We start from the raw sequence: 17,217 nt of genomic DNA on the forward strand, positions 1-17,217 counted from the left end.
CTTTGATGCATCTTCCACCCAGTTTGGAACGAAACGGGAGAGAAAATTGCCCATATTTCAGTGGCCTCACATCTGCGACCTTGTCTTATTAGACATGACACTTGGCGTGAAGAGCAATGCCTTGTGCTTTTTAAGAGAAATGAGTAACAAGGGCTATAGCGCGGCTCAACAGGCCTGTCCACCAGTATATATATACCTACGGCCGTAAGGGCAAAAACCAGAAAGACCTTCTCCGTTCCTGCTCCTCAAGAGAAGCAGCTGGTGGCAACCAGGGCGACCATGTCTTACAATATGCTAGCCTTCTGCTTGCTTTGGCTCCTGGCTCTCTCTTCGGCTTGCTACATCCAGAATTGCCCCATTGGAGGGAAGCGCTCCCTTCTGGACATGGAAGTCAGAAAGGTAGGTCATGGCGGGTTTACGGCAAGGTGGGAGAGGGCTTTGGCTCAGTGTTAAGAGCATCTGCATGCAGAAGACTGCAGGTTCAATCCCTGGGCTCTCCATATCAGACCGGGAAAGAATTCTGTCTGTTGGTGTGGGTGTTGGTGTGGGTTTGTGTGTGTGTGTGTGTGTGTGTGTGTGTGTGTGTTTGTGTGTGTGTGCTTTATATGCATGGTTTGCATGCCATCCAAACCACTTCAACTGTAAACATCGCCAGACATCGGACTATGTAAACCAGACTTGCATGAAGCTACATTTCCCCCGTTTTGTGCCCCACACCAGTGCATCTCCTGTGGGCCAAGAAACAGAGGGCATTGCTTTGGTCCCAACATCTGTTGCGGGGAAGAACTAGGCTGTTACTTTGGCACAGCGGAAACCATGAGATGCCAGGAAGAAAACTTCCTCCCAACGCCTTGCGAGTCTGGAAGGAAGCCGTGCGGCAACAGCGGAGGGACGTGCGCAGCATCAGGCATCTGCTGCAACAATGGTGAGGACATCTCCCCATCAGAAACCTGCCCTTTTTCTTTTCTTTTTAAAATAATTTTTATTGGATTTTATCTTTTTATAAAATAACAAACACAAAACAAACAAAATACAGAGCCCTCTCCCCCCATGACTTCCCTCAACTTCCTTTTCTGTTTTTTGCATAATAACTTCTCCTGCTCCTTACTTTGTTTTATCTTAATATTGAGTTCTCTATATTACTTGTTGCTGTGCTCTTATCTTATTTAACAACCTCTTTGTAGTTTCGATATTTGTTTTAGTTGACTGTAAGTGTTCACTCAAACCCTGCTAGTCAGTTCATCTCTTTCCATTGTTTCTGTATATACAACATGAATGGTTCCCATTCTTTTTAAAAGTCTCTGCAGTATTGTCTTTATCTCTAAGTCTTTTCATCAGTTTTTACCATTTCAGCATATTCCGTCAGCTTTCCTTGCCATTCTTCTTTTGTTGGAATTTTGTCGCTTTCCCATTTTGGGCTAGCAATGTCCTTGTCACGGTTGCAGCTTACATGAAAAGTTTCTTCTTCTCTTTTGGCTGAAACCCGCCCTTTTTACCCATAACATTCATTGCTATGCTGTCCATATCTGTGCAGCGCCATGTGGTTTCCGGCACTTGTGCTTTCCACAGTGCGCATATCACCCTTTTTGCTTTTTCAAGTGAACGCAATTTGGTTTCTGCTAGTTGGAAATTGCTGTGGGCATAGAAAATTGCTGCTGCTACAGCTGCTGTCAAGCTCGGCTAGATAAAGCCAGTTTAGATGTGGGAAGGCCCTCTGTCCTTGTGAAGAGGTTCAAGACAACATGTGGATGATGGGGATGGGAACCCCAGGTGTTATGTACTGAGTTGAACCCATTTATATGCATTTTAAACATCCACAAATTGCTGCCGGGGAAACAGGCATGAGTTCATTTGTTACCTGCTGTGGAATACATGCAGTGAAATAATATTTTTGAATGAAAAGTGGCTTTCCTTAGAACCATAGAACTGCTGAGTTGAAGGGAACCCAAGGGTCATCTATTCCAACCCCCTGCAATGCAACTACTTCTTAGCACAAAGTTACCAGATTTTTTTCAATGAATCCGGGGACGCTTTTCAGCTTCAGTTAGGATTTTGTCAGTGGACTGATTTGTAACCTTATCTTAGCAACTAGTTGATGCCAGCCTAAGCAAATCAACATTACCCTGCAATATGCCGCTCCCCCTGCATCTTATGTGATGCCGAGGAGCATGAAAGAGTACTTAAAATGGCCAAGAGTTGGCTAGAATACTGTTTTCTCATTTTTACGTTTTCCATTTCCCTCTTGACAACTGTCAGGGACTAAGGCTTGGGCAGCTGAAAGGGACCAGAACTCTCTTGATGAGGTGTGGGGAACCATCAGGAACAAGAGCGGGGTGTGGGTGTGTGCAAATGCAGCCCTCTAAGCCTCTCTGGCCCTTGGGTCTCTCCCCACCCCACACCTGCTCCCCAATCCTGCTTTGCACCCTTCTTGAATGTTTTTGCACAGCAGGAATGTCCCTCGATGATGCCTCTTGCTTGTGTGTATGGAGAATAGAGAGGAGGGTATGTGAGAAACTAGGGACGCGGGTGGTGCTGTGGGTTAAACCACAGAGCCTAGGTCTTGCCAATCAGAAGGTCTGCGGTTCGAATCATCGCCAGCTCCCTCGGCCAGTAAAGCGAGATGAGCGCCACAACCCCAGAGTTGGCCATGACTGGACCTAATGGCCAGGGGTCCCTTTACCTTTTTATGTGAGAAACTAGCCAACTGTAAAACTAGCCAAAGGTAAAATCTGCATGCACCACCCCACCCACTTTTGCCTGTGCCCCTGGAAGTTGTCTAGAAGAATATGCAGCGCTTGCCTTTAAAAGATTCCTCCTCACTTGACCATGTTCCCTGGAATTCCAGAGATATATTACCAGAAAGTAATTTGATAAGCTGCCTCTGTGTGTCTCCTCTAATCACGCAGGCAACACTTCTCCCCTCTCAAGATGTTGGCAGGTGCTCCTCGAATTTTGGCACTACAGTGGTACCTCAGGTTACAGACGCTTCAGGTTACAGACTCCACTAACCCAGAAATAGTACCTCAGGTTAAGAACTTTGCTTCAGGATGAGAACAGAAATTGTGCTCCGGCGGCGCGGCGACAGCAGGAGGCCCCATTAGCTAAAGTGGTGCTTCAGGTTAAGAACAGTTTCAGGTTAAGAACGGACCTCCAGAATGAATTAAGTTCTTAACCTGAGGTACCACTGTACAGACAGTTGTCCAGGTAGTCTCTGTTGTTGGGCTGGCTCAGTATGCAACCTGCCTTGGGCAGATCTGTTCCTATGATGATCAGAAACGGCCACAAAAGACGTGGCCCATGTTGGTTTCTTTTGACAAATTTCCTTGTCATTTCAGAGGGCTGCACGGTAGACTCTGCCTGTGACCAAGAATGAGAAGACAACAAGGAACAAGGATCATGTGAATCCACTTTTTGATTATGAACTTGCAGGCAACGCCAGTGGGACACGTCAAGTACGCATGCTAGATGCCAACGGCCGACAAACCTGGGCAAATTAAAAGTTGCATATCAGCAACAGAAGTCTATGATTTGTGTTCTCCTGGCTTTTCAATAAAGTTCTATTAGCATGTCTATTGCTTATGTCACTGTTCATCTGCTTAACAATATGGCATGGAAGGGGGATACATTTGTTTATTCATTCATTTACTTGGGTCATTGTTTGCCTGTTGGCAAAAAAAAAAAGTCTGCCAAGACTACCATAAAAAGATTTTTAAAGCACACATTAAAACAGTAAAATGTATTATTGCAAATTCTCAAAAAATGCTACAAATCGCAGCAAGAACTAGTCACAATTCCAACCAATCTCAACCTCCCAAGACTTGGTGGAATAGAAAGGGCCTGTTTCAAGAGCACACATAGTGCAGGGTAGAATAGGCAACGATCAGCAGCTAGAGAAGGGCTTTTAGCAATGTGTAATAATTGGAGGGAGGCGAGGTAACAGGCAGTGTAAGAACGCAAGTACACAACAAAGTCCCCATTTCCATCTGAAATGTTGGAGTGCATGGAAGAAACACTTCGTAAAGGAAAGCGTGGCGGCTCTCTGAGGTAATAACAATAACCCTTTGACGGGGCCTTCTTGGTAGTGGCTCCCCACTTGTGCAAGGCTTTCCATCATTCTTAACATTCAGGAGAAATTTTTAAAGCAGGCACTTTGGAAAATTCTATTCCCGGCATCCTTGGAATTATTAGCTGTGAGAATATATTACTGTTTAATTTTGCTATTCTTATTTTTAATTGTACTGCTTCGCTGTTTGCCACCCTGGGCTCCTTTGGTGGGACAGGCAGGTGAGAATAATGCTAATAATTTAGCAATAATAATACCCGTGAGGGGGACCAGGAGCTGAGGCGTGGTTTCCCCCACTCATTTTATTTTATTATTTGCTGCATCCCACCCAAGGTGGGCTACATGCCTCTCCCCACTCATTTAATCCCCCACAATAACCCTGAAAGGAAGGCTAAACGCTTAACTTGAGTGACAGGGAAGAGGAACTACATTTCCCATCACGCCCACACCCTACTTCCGGTGCCCTGCCCGCCCTCCAGCAGATGAGGCGCCGTCTTTCCCGCTCATTTCCTTGATTGACAGCGAGAGGGAGGGCTACGTTTCCCGTCATGCTCACGCCCTATTTCCGGTGACCTGCACACCCTGCCTTCCTTCTTTCCGCCTGCTTTTATTTCTGAGGTAGGCCGCGCTCGGGTCTCACCCGCCTCACGGATCCAGCAAATACGGGGCCTAATAGCAGGAGACGGGAGTAGCGAAAGCGAGAAAACCGTCAGTAGCCCGGGTCTACTTCCGGTGTGTAGGCCACAAGGAATCGAGTTGAGGAAGACTCCATTTCCCATCGTGCCTCAGCCCCACTTCCGGTGCTTAGAGCCGCTCGTGAGGAAAAAGACAGCGAGGAAACTACATTTCCCATACTGCCCCAGTCCAGCTTCCGGCGTGCGGACTTTTCCCTCAGGCTTTTGCTTCCGCTCTAACTGCCGCCGCCGCCGCCGGGATGCTTCGCGGGCTGGTCCCCTTCTCCGGCCGGGGCGGCCTTCTGGGCCGGAGCCTGGCGCCGCTCCTGGACGCGCCTTCGCGGGGCCGCAAGACGCGCCACGACCCCCCGGCCAAATCCAAAGCCGGCAGGGTCAAGGTGCCGCCGCCCGTCGACCCGGCCGAGCTGCTGGTGGTGCTGGGCCGCTACGAGCGCTATAGGCGGGTCATGACCGCCCTCAGGTGAGGCGCCGGGGAAGCCTGTCACTCAGCCCTGCCGGCCAATCAGGGCAGCCGGCGGGCCCCTGGAGGCGGGGCCACGCGGACCTCGAAGGGGAGTTTGGGGTGCAAGTGGGGGAAGGCGAAGTGGGGGGCCGGGCTGCGCCAATTTATTTAGATTCAGGTAGGTAGGTAGGTAGGGAGCCGTGTTGGGCTGAGGCAGTCGAGGTAAATTTTAAAAATTGTCCAGTAGCACCTTAGAGACCAACTAGGTTATTGGGAGAAAAGCAATGGCAAACCTAGACAGCATCTTAAAAAGCAGAGACATCACCTTGCCAACAAAGGTCCGTATAGTAAAAGCCATGGTTTTCCCAGTAGTGATGTATGGAAGTGAGAGCTGGAGGCTGATCGCTGAAGAATTGATGCTTTTGAATTATGGCGCTGGAGGAGAGTCTTGAGAGTCCCATGGACTGCAAGAATATCAAACCGATCCATTCTGAAGGAAATCAGCCCTGAGTGCTCACTGGAAGGACAGATCCTGAGGCTGAGACTCCAAGACTTTGGCCACCTCATGAGAAGAGAAGACTCCCTGGAAAAGACCCTGATGTTGGGAAAGATGGAGGGCACAAGGAGAAGGGGACGACAGAGGACGAGATGGTGGGACAGTGTTGTCGGAGCATGAGTCTGACCAAACTGCGAGAGGCAGTGGAAGACAGGAGTGCCTGGCGTGCTCTGGTCCAGGGGGTCACGAAGAGGCGGACACGACTAAACAACAACAACAACAAAAGTTTGTTCTGGATATAAGCTTTTGTGTGCATGAACACTTCTTCATGAATCTAGAATCATGGAGGATTCTAGAATACCCATGAATCTAGAATTATGGAAGGCAGCACATTGAGCTGCATGAAATGGAAGAAGTGTGCATGTGAACGAAAGCTTATACTCAAAACAAACTTAGTTGGTCCCTAAGGTGCTACTGGACAATTTATTATTATTTTTATTTATTCCAATTTATTTAGTTATTATAGACCACAAGCTGAACACGAGCCTACAGGGTGATGCAGCAGCAGAATAAGTGAGTGCTATTCCAAGCTGCATTAACAGAAGTCTAGTGTCCAGATCAAGGGAAGTCATAGGTAAAGGGACCCCTGACTGTTAGGTCCAGTCACGGACGACTCTGGGGTTGCGGCGCTCATCTCGCTTTACTGGCCAAGGGAGCCGGCATACAGCTTCCGGGTCGTGTGGCCAGCATGACTAAGCTGCTTCTGGCAAACCAGAGCAGCGCACGGAAACGCCATTTATCTTCCCGCCAGAGTGGTACCTATTTATCTACTTGCACTTTGACGTGCTTTCGAACTGCTAGATTGGCAGGAGCAGGGACTGAGCAATGGGAGCTCACCCTGTCGCAGGGATTCGAACCGCTGACCTTGGGAGCCAGTGTGGTGTAGTGGTTAAGAGCGATAGTCTCGTAATCTGGGGAACCGGGTTCGCGTCTCCGCTCCTCCACATGCAGCTGCTGGGTGACCTTGGGCCAGTCACACTTCTCTGAAGTCTCTCAGCCCCACTCACCTCACAGAGTGTTTGTTGTGGGGGAGGAAGGGAAAGGAGATTGTTAGCCGCTTTGAGACTCCTTAAGGGGAGTGAAAGGCGCAATATCAAGTCCAAACTCCTCTTCTTCTTCTGATTGGCAAGCCCTAGGCTCTGTGGTTTAGACCACAGCGCCACCCATGTCCCACAGCAAAGTCATAGTCCTGTTCTATTCAGAATTGGACACAGTATTCCAAGTGTGGTCTAACCAAGGCAGAAGGGAAGTCATAGTCCTGTTCTAGTCTGCCTTGGTTAGACCACACTTGGAATTCTGTGTCCACTTCTGGGCACCACAGTTGAAAAAGGATGTTAACAAGCTGGAAGTTGTGCAGAGGAGGGTGACTGAGATGGTCAAGGGTCTGGAAACTAAGCCGTATGAGGAACAGTTGATATGTGAGCCGTCATCTAATATCTAAAGAGCTGCCACATGGAAGAGGGGGCAAGCTTGTTTTCTCCTGCTCTGGAGAGTAGGACTTGAACCAATAGCTTCAGGTTGCAAGACAGGATCTGTCATGGATGCTTTAGTTTACATTCATGCATTGCAGGGGGTTGGACTAGGTACAAAGATGTGGTGTGGCAGCCATTTTCAAAATTGTGTTTGAAAGTCCCATTGGTCTGGGTGCCTTTTTTTTTTTGCTACAGAGAATTTCATTAGCCTGAGCAGTTTCTGAGCTCTGGGCTCAGTACTGTGCCTAAGATTTCAGATTAAAACTGCAGAGTGGAAGGAAAGGAGGATGTTTTTCTGCCTCCCCACTTCCAGATACTTTCTGAAAACTGGAGAAGAGACCCTCTTAAGAATATTAGGGGGGGCAGTGGAAGGACTAGACCATGTGATAAATGAACATAATATTTTAGCTGCAGTTCATTCATTTTCAGCTTTGTATTCTTGTTATTAAAAAAATGCCTAGACATTCCAATGTTGCATCCATAACCTAAGTTTAAGGTGCCATTTAGATCCTAGCTTTCATATCTCAGTTTCTAACACTGCTTCAAGTGTCTGAAGGGCTGTCACATAGAGGCCAGGACTTGAACCAATGGCTTCAAGCCCCCAGAAAGGAGATTCAAACTTAAACATCAGGAAGAACATTCTGATAGTAAGAGCTGTTTGACAGTCTTGCTCAGGAGGTGGTAGACTCTCCCTTCTTGGAGGGTTTTAAGCAGAGTTTGGATGACCACCTGTCACATTGATTTAGTTGAGATTCCTGCATTGCAGGGGATTCTATGATTTATATATTAAATGTGTATACCACCCTTTATCTGAAGAGTTCAGGCAGTTCACAGCATAAAAATACAAGATAAAAACGCAACTGCGCAAACATAAGTTCTGAATGATTGATAGGCATTCATCAGGGTTGAGGGACCTGTGATGGGAGCTGTAGTTCAGAGACATCTGGAGGATCACAACCCTGCATATGACACATGGGGCCCTTGTGACTCTTGCCTCTGCAGGGAAGATATCAGTAACAAAGGGGCAGGTGCTTTTTTAACATTCCCTCCTATGCTCTCTACCAGAGGCGAGTTCAAAGAAGAGGTGCTGCGGAAACATTATGCAGAGAAGTTTGGGGAAGTCTGGAAGCAGAGAGAGGAGGCTGCAAACAAGGAGCATCAAGAGCTGATGGCCTGGAATGACGCAGAGAACAGACGTCTACGGGAACGGAGGTGAGCATGGCGTGTTGATTTTTAAATCTGCTGTTGATTTCATTACTCTTCTTGGCCTTTGGCTGTTTCTGTTGTCTTGAGAGCAGCAAGTGCTAAGTTCCTTCTGTGTCCCTAACCCCAGGGAGGAGCGCCTCCGAAAGGAAGCAGCAGCTGATCAAGAACGCCGACTGCAAGGAGCCCAGAATCGGGCTACCTATATGGAAGAAATTCTCAAGGAGAAGGAGAAAGAGGTGCTCCAGTTGCAGGTAGGGATGCAAGCAGCTGCCTTCACTTTGACGCTTCTTCCTTAGAGCAATCTTTTTGCTACTGCGGACTGGTTAAATGTCAAAATGCTACCTAGTTTTGGTGATGCTTGGGGGACACAAAATAAAAGAGAAAGTTCATAAGAGAACAGCCAGGACTCCAACCAGGATGCTTTGGCTATTGTTTTAGGTTACCAGAGGAGGGTGTGGCTGGGTTAACAGTGGTAGGAGTCCAGGTACAGCACTGGGGTTTTTTACTGAAGGCCACTGCTGCCTTTTCTCCAACCCTTTGGGCGCTGATGCAATGACGAAAGACTTGAAACGGACAACCCTGTGTGTGTGGAGCGTTGTTCAGGGGGAGAAATACTGTGTTTTTAAAATGCCTTCTTTTCCTCTTTTGCTGATGCAGGAAGAAGCCAAGAACTTCATCACCCCTGAAAATATAGATGAGCGGATTGAGGAGTGCCTAGACAACCCTCGCAACTACAATTTTGCCATTGATAAGGAAGGAAGGATAGCCAAGCGGAGCTTATTGCCTTAGCAACTCATACCAGAGGAGCCTGGGAGTCCTGGTATTCCCTGCCAGAGTGGTTGAGTGTCCTTTCCATCCAGCTGCCAGAGTCACTGTGAGGGGACCAGAACTGGCTTGCTCAACTTCATCAATAAGACTGCTTTGAGACATTCACCCTGAAATATGTATATCTTTGGGGTTTTATATTTTCAGAACATTGGTGCCCTTCTTGAAGACTTTGTTGCCGTTTTTCCGTAATAAAATATTGGGTTTCTCTTAGAGGTTTCATTCGCTATGTCCTGAGCATTTTAAAGGTCTATGGCAAAGAGGGGCCACAAAACTTCCCAATGAGGACTGGGCGCAGAATGGTGAGTGACCGTTGGGGAGGAAGCATGGAAATGGGGGTGGAACAGGGTGGATTCTCATTCTCAGGCTAACCAAACACCAATTAGTGAACATGTGGCAATGTGAGTGGCAAAGAAAGCATATTACAGCTTGGTACCTGATTGGGAGGGTTTTTTTAGGATAGTTCAGAAGGGGAAGGATCCCTGGAGCTCTTGAGGGCTGACCTTGGCCAATTGGCTGCACCTTTTGGGTATAATGTCGCTCATCTTCTGAGAGACTTTGACTCCATAGTTGTTGCAGTTCCAACTGAAGCACCAGGAAAGTGATGTTCAGCCCTCTCGGAGTTATGCTGTGGGCCCTGTTTTATCCCCAATGCTATCTAATATCTATATGAAGCCATTAGAAGTGGCCCTCCATATCTTCTTCTGTGCTATACAGTGGTACCTCGGGTTACGTACGCTTCAGGTTACAGACTCCGCTAACCTGGAAATAGTACCTCGGGTTAAGAACTTTGCTTCAGGATGAGAACAGAAATTGCACAGCAGCGGCAGTGGGAGGCCCCATTAGCTGAATTAACTGAAGTGGTGCTTCAGGTTAAGAACAGTTTCAGGTTAAGAACGGACCTCCGGAACAAATTAAGTTCTTAACCCGAGGTACCACTGTACTGGCTGGGGCTGATAGAACAGCAGGTTCCCCACCCATGGTCTGATGGTACAAAACACTCTTTGGAAAATCCCCTTCTTGCTTCCAAGCTACCTGCAATCAGAAGCATGCAAGAAGAGCTTACAGAATAAGACCAAACGCCCATCTAGTCCAGTAGAGCACGAGACTCTTATTAATCTCAGGGTCTTGGGTTCGTGCCCCACATTGGACAAAAGATTCCTGCATTGCAGAGAATTGGACGAGATGATTCTTGCGGTCCTTTCCAACTCTACAGTTCTTTGATTCTATGCTCACAGTGGCTAACCAGATGCCCATGGGAAGCCCCCTTGCAGGACGTGGGTGCAACAGCAGGCTCCCCACTTGTGATTCCCGGCAACTGCTATTGAGAGGCATCGTGTCACCTTGGCTAGCAGCCATTAATAGCCTTACCCTCAATGAATTTGTCTTGCCCCCTTTTCAAGCCTTTCAACCTGGTGGCCATCACTAGGTCTTCTGAGAGAGATTTGACCATTTAACCATGTGTCGTGGACCATGCTTCGAATTTCCCTGCAACTTTAGATTAAGTGGCCTACGAAGTGCAGCTTGAAACCTGTAAATGGTGATGTGTCTTTGGACACACATGCAGAGTGCAAACACAGATGTGTGTGTAGCAAAATAAAGTATTTTATTCAACATAATTGAGTTTTACAAGTGCATAAAGAGAACTCCCTGCAAATCTTCATTCTGACTGGACAACAGTAAACACAAATGCTTTTTTCAGTCACTAAAGTAGTACGTTCACATGCTGGGAATTTGAGTAAAGACTGCTGCAGTGTTCTTGAGAATTTAACAATGGGCTGGGCACATCACTCCCACAAACAGAACACATTAAGCTGAGGAGGAGGGGTGGGTCATCTGTTCAGGTGCAAAACGTTTCCCCAAAAAACATGCAAAGGGGCATCATTTTTTCTTCTGAAGTTGTCTTGCTAGCATGTCAGCCTGTTAAAATGAATGCAACAGCATATCAGCAATAAGGAATTGAATGTTCCAGAATGATCAAGGATCTACTTTGGTCTGAAAACATCTTAGCAGGGCACAGGTGCAGAACTGGTCTCCATTCATGCAAATACTAGTTAAATGAGTCCTACATTAACTGATTCTGTTGAAAAGGGTTGTGCACGAAAAGGATGTAGCATGAGGAAATATTCCCTGATCTGTGGAGACGCATGCATGGCAAGTTGCCACCTGATATGTCAACAAAATTAGGCTGGAGTAGGGGAGGTCAGTTAACAGCTATTAATGCATGCTGTACTCCTTTCCTACAGACCCTCAGGTATTATGATCTGCACAGGAAGGCCCTCTTGGTATTATTATTATTATTATTATTATTATTTGTATACTGCCGTTCATCTGCAGATCACAGGGCAGTTCTCAACATAAAAATACAACATAAAAGCACAAAATACATGCTAAAAACAAGAACAAGAAAACCCAAACCAATATCCCAACCCTCCACATCCACCCTGTTTAGTTCATCCATTCAGGTTACTTTGGGATTGTGGTGGCCCAGGAGAAGCCCAGTCTCCAAACTGCATAATTCCCTCCCTTGGCACCTTCACGATACAGCTTTCATCATATGCTGAAGTTACGCCTTTTAATCCTTTTTATTTGACACCTGAGATAATTTTGTAAGGACCCACCCCATTCTTCCGATTGTTAATTGTTTTAACTGATTTTAGCATCGAATATATATATATATATAGTTTGCCTTACCCAAAGAGCAGTTAAGAAATCGTCATCACTGTCATGTTACTCTTTATCACTGGAAACAAACACCACATTTAGAGATTTTTCTGAAGACCAGGTGCTGTGGGACAAAGATCAGCACTGGGGCAAAGCCCTCCTTCCCAGTTTGTGGACTTCCTGGAAGCTCAGCCTTTTCCCAGTGCATCCCCCCAGCAGCTGGCCTTAAGTGATGTACTACTGCCTCTGAAGCTTTAAGACCCAACTACTGTACTTTTAGTTGTCACCAGCTGCCTTAAATGAGCCAATCGCAAGAGGAATTTGCAAAGCCTGCAAAGATTAATCTCACTCTGCTCTCCAAAGAGGCTCTGAATCTACAGTGCCACTCCCTTGCTTACCAGCAGAGTCTTCACAATTTTATCCCTCGGGATCTTCAGATAAGTGCAGTCTTCCCCGTCACATAATTTGATATCTTCAGAGACCTGAATTCAGAGCAAGAGAGAGAAGTGTGCTAAGGCAGCTCAACTGACTTAGGCAGGCGATGCCAGGGTAAGGACAGCATTGGCGTACCTCTGGACTTTGTGGCAAATCAATCTCTCTCTTCCCTCCCGGGTACCATCCGTGGGACCAGTGCTGAGCGCTTGATAGATGCATGCTGATGGTGAGCATTATGCACAGAGAAAGCAGGAGGGACCTCTGGTATGCCATAGTGATGCCTGGAGCCTCACTGCCTCAATAAAATCTGCAGAGGGGGGGGGGAGGGAAGAAAAAAAGCATTGGGAAGCTCTGCAAAGGCAGGAATTGTAAGGTGTTGTTTTCTAGCACCTTGGGCTACAGACGCTTCAGGTTACAGATGCTTCAGGTTACAGACTCTGCTAACCCAAAAATAGTACCTCGGGTTAAGAACTTTGCCCCAGGATGAGAACAGAAATCGTGCGGCGGCAGCGGGAGGCCCTATTAACTAAAGTGGTACCTTACGTTAAGAACAGTTTCAGGTTAAGAATGGACCTCCGGAACGAATTAAGTACTTAACCCGAGGTACCACTGTATTGGGCCATTCCTACAGGACTGCCATTAATAACCAAGTTTCACATGGGCAGACTATGAAAGCCACAGGTGTGCAGACAACAGGTGGTGCCCCTTAACACATACGTATCGTGCCGATGTTGAAGGACTTGCACACTTTATTTACTACCCACTGAGTCAGTTTCGAGATCTTGTTGCTTAAAAGCAAAGCCCCAAACTACTCTGGACCAGGTCACCGGAAATACCAACTTCCCCTCCCTTGGCCATTAACACCATTAAGATCAACAACTGGGACCTGGGTGGGCTTGCCATGGTCTCATGTTAATGCGGAGACGGGCTCTTTCACTGGTAGCAATAGTACTGCAGCATGCGCTTCCTGCAATGGCGATTCCACCAGCTTTTTGAAGACACACCTATTTTCACAGCCATCTCTCATCCTGTTTTAATTCTCGTGTTGTTTTAATGGGATTGCTTTAAGTGGGGGCTTGAGCAGGACTTGGAACGCTTTGGAAGAGAGGTTACTGGGGTCCACCAGTGGCAGGGAGCAAGGTTTGCAGCTGCCCACCCCACCCTAATGGTGTCTCCAAGTACTGAATTGTATTTTTCCCCATTGGACTGACTGGCTAGCACCTATTTGCTTATATGGGAGTAAAAAAGGAGGTCGCTGGAGACATGGTTGCTGTCCTCTTCATCCCAGCCCACATATAACTGGGGCGGGTACATTTCCCTCCTCCATTCCAATCCCTGAAACTGGTCACACTTACATCTGGATAACTGCAGACATTCTTCCTAAGGCTGCTGGAAAAAACTGCTATTTCTTCCATGGGGAGTCAGAGTAACCCACTGCCTTTTACAAAAAAATAAATTAAAAAAAATTGCATCTACTGATGCTCATCCAACAGCAGTATTTTTTAACTGCAGTGGAAAGTGCTCTTTTTGCAAAGAGTGCATTATTCAGGCATTCAGTGCTCACATCAGCAGCAACCTTATCTGCTGAAAAAGATCCCCTTTTTCAAGCACCCTCCCTGGCGATGAATCTGTGGGGAGCACTTTGCAGCTATAGCTAGAAGTAATTCACAGAGATAAGCAAGGAACTACCTGGGGGGTACCTTCAGCACAGCGCTATCGCAACTTGGCAAAAGATGGCAAACACCCAAAGGTAGAAACAGCACAAATATTGTCTGCCCTGGGAGATATATAAAACACATTTGCAATTAACATCTTTAGAACAAATCCCCTCCAACAAAACTAGCCAGATGTGACGCTTGGCTTGCATGTAAGGACATTGTACAAGTTACCTGCAAGACACGAATTGTAAGAGAAGCTTAATGAAAAGTCTACTCACGGTGACTTGATTGCTTTTGCTCTTCTCCCTCTGTCCTGAAATTCCTCGGATGCTCCAGCAATTTGCTCTGGGTATTTATATTATTCTTTGTGTACTTCAGCGCAAGCAAGTGGTTGCCCCATTGGCCAAGGCTGTTTGCTGACGTTTGCTGCATCAGACTCTACGGATGGCAACATGCATCTAAGAATCCCTCCCATCAGGACGGTGCTCAGCTAATACTCTTTCAGCAATCTGTCTTCTGACCCTTTCATTTGGCAGGAAAACTGGGGAATTATGGAGTGAAAAGGTTCAATGCATTCCAAAAATAATTGTTAGATGGGACCGCTTGCTGGTCGGAACTTCTGCAGCTTTGCATGACCCAGGCGGCTGCAGAGTCTGATCTTTAAAGCCCACTAAAGGGTTGGAAAAAGTATGGAATAGCTGTTGAAAGACTCGTAGAATTGTAGAGTTGGAAAGGGACCACAGGGTCATCTAGCCTAACCCCCTCCGATGCAGGAATCTTTTGCCCTGGACTTGAAGCCAGGACCCTGACATTCAGAGTTGCGTGCTCTACTGCTCCCCTCTGTAAAGGCAAAGGTAAAGGGACCCCTGACCATTAGGTCCAGTCGTGGCCGACTCTGCGGTTGCGGCGCTCATCTCACTTTATTGGCCAAGGGAGCCGGCATACAGCTTCCGGGTCATGTGGCCAGCATGACTAATCCGCTTCTGGCGAACTAGAGCACCACATGGAAACGCTATTTACCTTCCCACCAGAGAGGTACCTATTTATCTACTTGCACTTTGACGTGCTTTTGAACTGCTAGGTTGGCAGGAGCTGGGACCGAGCAACGGGAGCTCACCCCGTCGCAGGGATTCGAACCGCTGACCTTCTGATCAGCAAGCCCTAGGCTCTGTGGTTTAACCCACAGCGCCACCCGTGTCCCTTAGAGCTCAATAAAAATTGGCTACCAACGCCAGAGTGCCTGTGATATCACAGAATCTTAGAGTTGGGAGGGACCCCGACGGCCATCTAGCCCAAGACCCTGCAGTGTAGGAATCTCAACTAAAGCATCCATGACACATGGCAGTCCACCACTTCTCTTGGGAGTCTGTTCCACTGCTGAACAGCTTTTATTGTAAGAAATTTTTTCTCCTCCAGAGCAGGAGAAAACAAGCATACTCCCTTCTCCATGTGACAGTCCTTAAGATATTTGAAGATGGCTCTCATATCTCCTCTCTGTCTCCTCTTCTCCAGGCTAAACATACCCAGCTCCTTCAACTGTTCCTCATAAGGCTTGGTTTCCAGACCCTTGACCATCTTGGTTGGCTTCCTCTGCACATGTTCCAGCTTATCAAGATCCTTCTGAAATTGTGGTGCCCAGAATTGGACACAGTATTCCAGGTGTGTCTGACCAAGACTGAATAGAGCAGTACTATTACTTCCCTTGATCTGGACACTAGACTTCTGTGGACGCAGCCTAGAATAGCATTTGCTTTTTTCCACTGCTGCATCACACTGTGGACTCACATTCAGCTTGTGGTCCACCAAGACCCCTAGATCCTTTTCACATGTACTGATAATAAGCCAGGTGTCCCCCATCTTATATTTCGATAGCTGCTTCTTCCTGCCTAAGTGCAGAACCTTACATTTGTCCTTGTTGAAATTCATTTTGTTAGCTCGTGTCCAGTTCTCCAATCTGCTAAGGTCATTTTGAATTCTGATTCTGTCTTCTGCGGCATTAGCTACCCCTCCCAGTTTGGTGTCATCTGCAAATTTGATGAGCATCCCCTCAATTCCTTCATCCAAATAATTTATAAAGATGCTGAACAACAACGGGCCCAGGACATCTGTATCAACAGCTGTTAACCACATTATTTTTAACCACAGTTTTTATCCGTGGGCTGTTGGGCTGCTGAATGGAAAAAAACAGTGGTGCAATTGGCTTCCGACAAGCACACAGAGCGCGAACAAGACTGAGTGTATGGGGGGGGGGTGTCATTTAATTTCACTACACACAGGTGGTATAGTTACAATAAAAATTATTATTATTATTATTATTATTATTATTATTATTATTATTATTATTGTCGCTGTTTATCCTTTTCTGCATTTCATTTTTAAAAACTTGTTTGGCCTTCCCAAATTATGGTGGAATGTAGACACATTTTAAAAACAAAACAAAAAACAAAACCCTGTGAAAATGCTTATTTTAAATACAAAAAGGGGTTTGGAAAAATATATTGAATTTGCCATTAGCTCACCATCTCCATCTACTGTCCCATTTGTATAATGCACTTAAACGTTATATTTACAGCTGTACAGCTGAGTGTTTCTTTCATATCCCATAATAAATTCATTAGCCTATCGGTGCTGCAAGACTCTTCGTTTCATATTACTGCATGGAATTCTTACTGTATTTTTACAGCCGGGGAGAGACATTTCTGGATTTCTTTTTGCCTCAGGTGTTAAAATAACGATGCCCTTTGACTTGGGAGGCTCACGCTGTTTGCTGTTCTGCCTCAGGCAGCAAAATGTTTTCTGCTGGCTCTGCTTCTTCACCATGGCTTTGCATGCCAACAAGGCAGCCATGTGGGCAGGGTATAAATAATAAAATTATTATTATTGTTGTTGTTGTTGTTGTTGTTGTTGTTGTTGTTGTGCCTGGAGGCGGTTGGAGGATGGATGGCGGCTAATGGATTGAAGTTGAATCCTGACAAGACAGAAGTACTGTTTTTGGGGGACAGGGGGCGGGCTGGTGTGGAGGACTCCCTGGTCCTGAATGGGGTAACTGTGCCCCTGAAGGACCAGGTGCGTAGCCTGGGAGTCATTTTGGACTCACAGCTGTCCATGGAGGCACAGGTCAATTCTGTATCCAGGGCAGCTGTCTACCAACTCCATCTGGTACGCAGGCTGAGACCCTACCTGCCCGCTGACTGTCTGGCC

The 17,217-nt window shown here is 46.7% G+C and overlaps 3 protein-coding genes across 3 annotated transcripts; 2 read left to right on the forward strand and 1 right to left on the reverse strand.

The window, feature by feature from the left end:
• The first annotated feature begins 207 nt into the window (after positions 1-207).
• On the forward strand, positions 208-3,570 carry LOC309540120 (neurophysin 1-like). Its single transcript, XM_082236811.1, has 3 exons — positions 208-399; positions 721-925; positions 3,336-3,570. Exons 1-3 carry the CDS (start codon positions 280-282, stop codon positions 3,371-3,373), a joined length of 363 nt encoding a protein of 120 aa, XP_082092937.1. The 5' UTR covers positions 208-279; the 3' UTR covers positions 3,374-3,570.
• Positions 3,571-4,965: 1,395 nt separating this feature from the next.
• On the forward strand, positions 4,966-9,472 carry MRPS26 (mitochondrial ribosomal protein S26). The gene is made up of 4 exons (XM_082236775.1): positions 4,966-5,218; positions 8,294-8,440; positions 8,562-8,685; positions 9,092-9,472. Exons 1-4 carry the CDS (start codon positions 4,998-5,000, stop codon positions 9,221-9,223), a joined length of 624 nt encoding a protein of 207 aa, XP_082092901.1. The 5' UTR covers positions 4,966-4,997; the 3' UTR covers positions 9,224-9,472.
• A 1,370-nt stretch (positions 9,473-10,842) lies between these two features.
• Positions 10,843-14,567, reverse strand: LOC309540129 (progonadoliberin-2). The gene is made up of 4 exons (XM_082236818.1): positions 14,295-14,567; positions 12,494-12,665; positions 12,322-12,405; positions 10,843-11,179 (listed from the first exon to the last, which is right to left on the reverse strand). Exons 2-4 carry the CDS (start codon positions 12,629-12,631, stop codon positions 11,141-11,143), a joined length of 261 nt encoding a protein of 86 aa, XP_082092944.1. The 5' UTR covers positions 12,632-12,665; positions 14,295-14,567; the 3' UTR covers positions 10,843-11,140.
• Between the last annotated feature and the right edge of the window lie 2,650 nt (positions 14,568-17,217).

The sequence above is a fragment of the Podarcis vaucheri genome (genome assembly GCF_965113315.1).
Source record: "Podarcis vaucheri genome assembly, chromosome: 9".
In the NCBI taxonomy this organism is placed as follows: domain Eukaryota; kingdom Metazoa; phylum Chordata; class Lepidosauria; order Squamata; family Lacertidae; genus Podarcis; species Podarcis vaucheri.

Coding starts and splice junctions, on each gene's coding strand:
- LOC309540129 (XM_082236818.1), bottom strand. CDS start 12,631: ATGGCATACCAGAGGTCCCTCCTGCTTTCTCTGTGCATAATGCTCACC. Junction 12,406..12,493: donor ATTTGCCACAAAGTCCAGAG/GTACGCCAATGC, acceptor CTCTGAATTCAG/GTCTCTGAAGATATCAAATT. Junction 11,180..12,321: donor AAATTGTGAAGACTCTGCTG/GTAAGCAAGGGA, acceptor TCATTTTAACAG/GCTGACATGCTAGCAAGACA.
- MRPS26 (XM_082236775.1), top strand. CDS start 4,998: ATGCTTCGCGGGCTGGTCCCCTTCTCCGGCCGGGGCGGCCTTCTGGGC. Junction 5,219..8,293: donor CGGGTCATGACCGCCCTCAG/GTGAGGCGCCGG, acceptor GCTCTCTACCAG/AGGCGAGTTCAAAGAAGAGG. Junction 8,441..8,561: donor AGACGTCTACGGGAACGGAG/GTGAGCATGGCG, acceptor CCCTAACCCCAG/GGAGGAGCGCCTCCGAAAGG.
- LOC309540120 (XM_082236811.1), top strand. CDS start 280: ATGTCTTACAATATGCTAGCCTTCTGCTTGCTTTGGCTCCTGGCTCTC. Junction 400..720: donor TGGACATGGAAGTCAGAAAG/GTAGGTCATGGC, acceptor GCCCCACACCAG/TGCATCTCCTGTGGGCCAAG. Junction 926..3,335: donor AGGCATCTGCTGCAACAATG/GTGAGGACATCT, acceptor TTGTCATTTCAG/AGGGCTGCACGGTAGACTCT.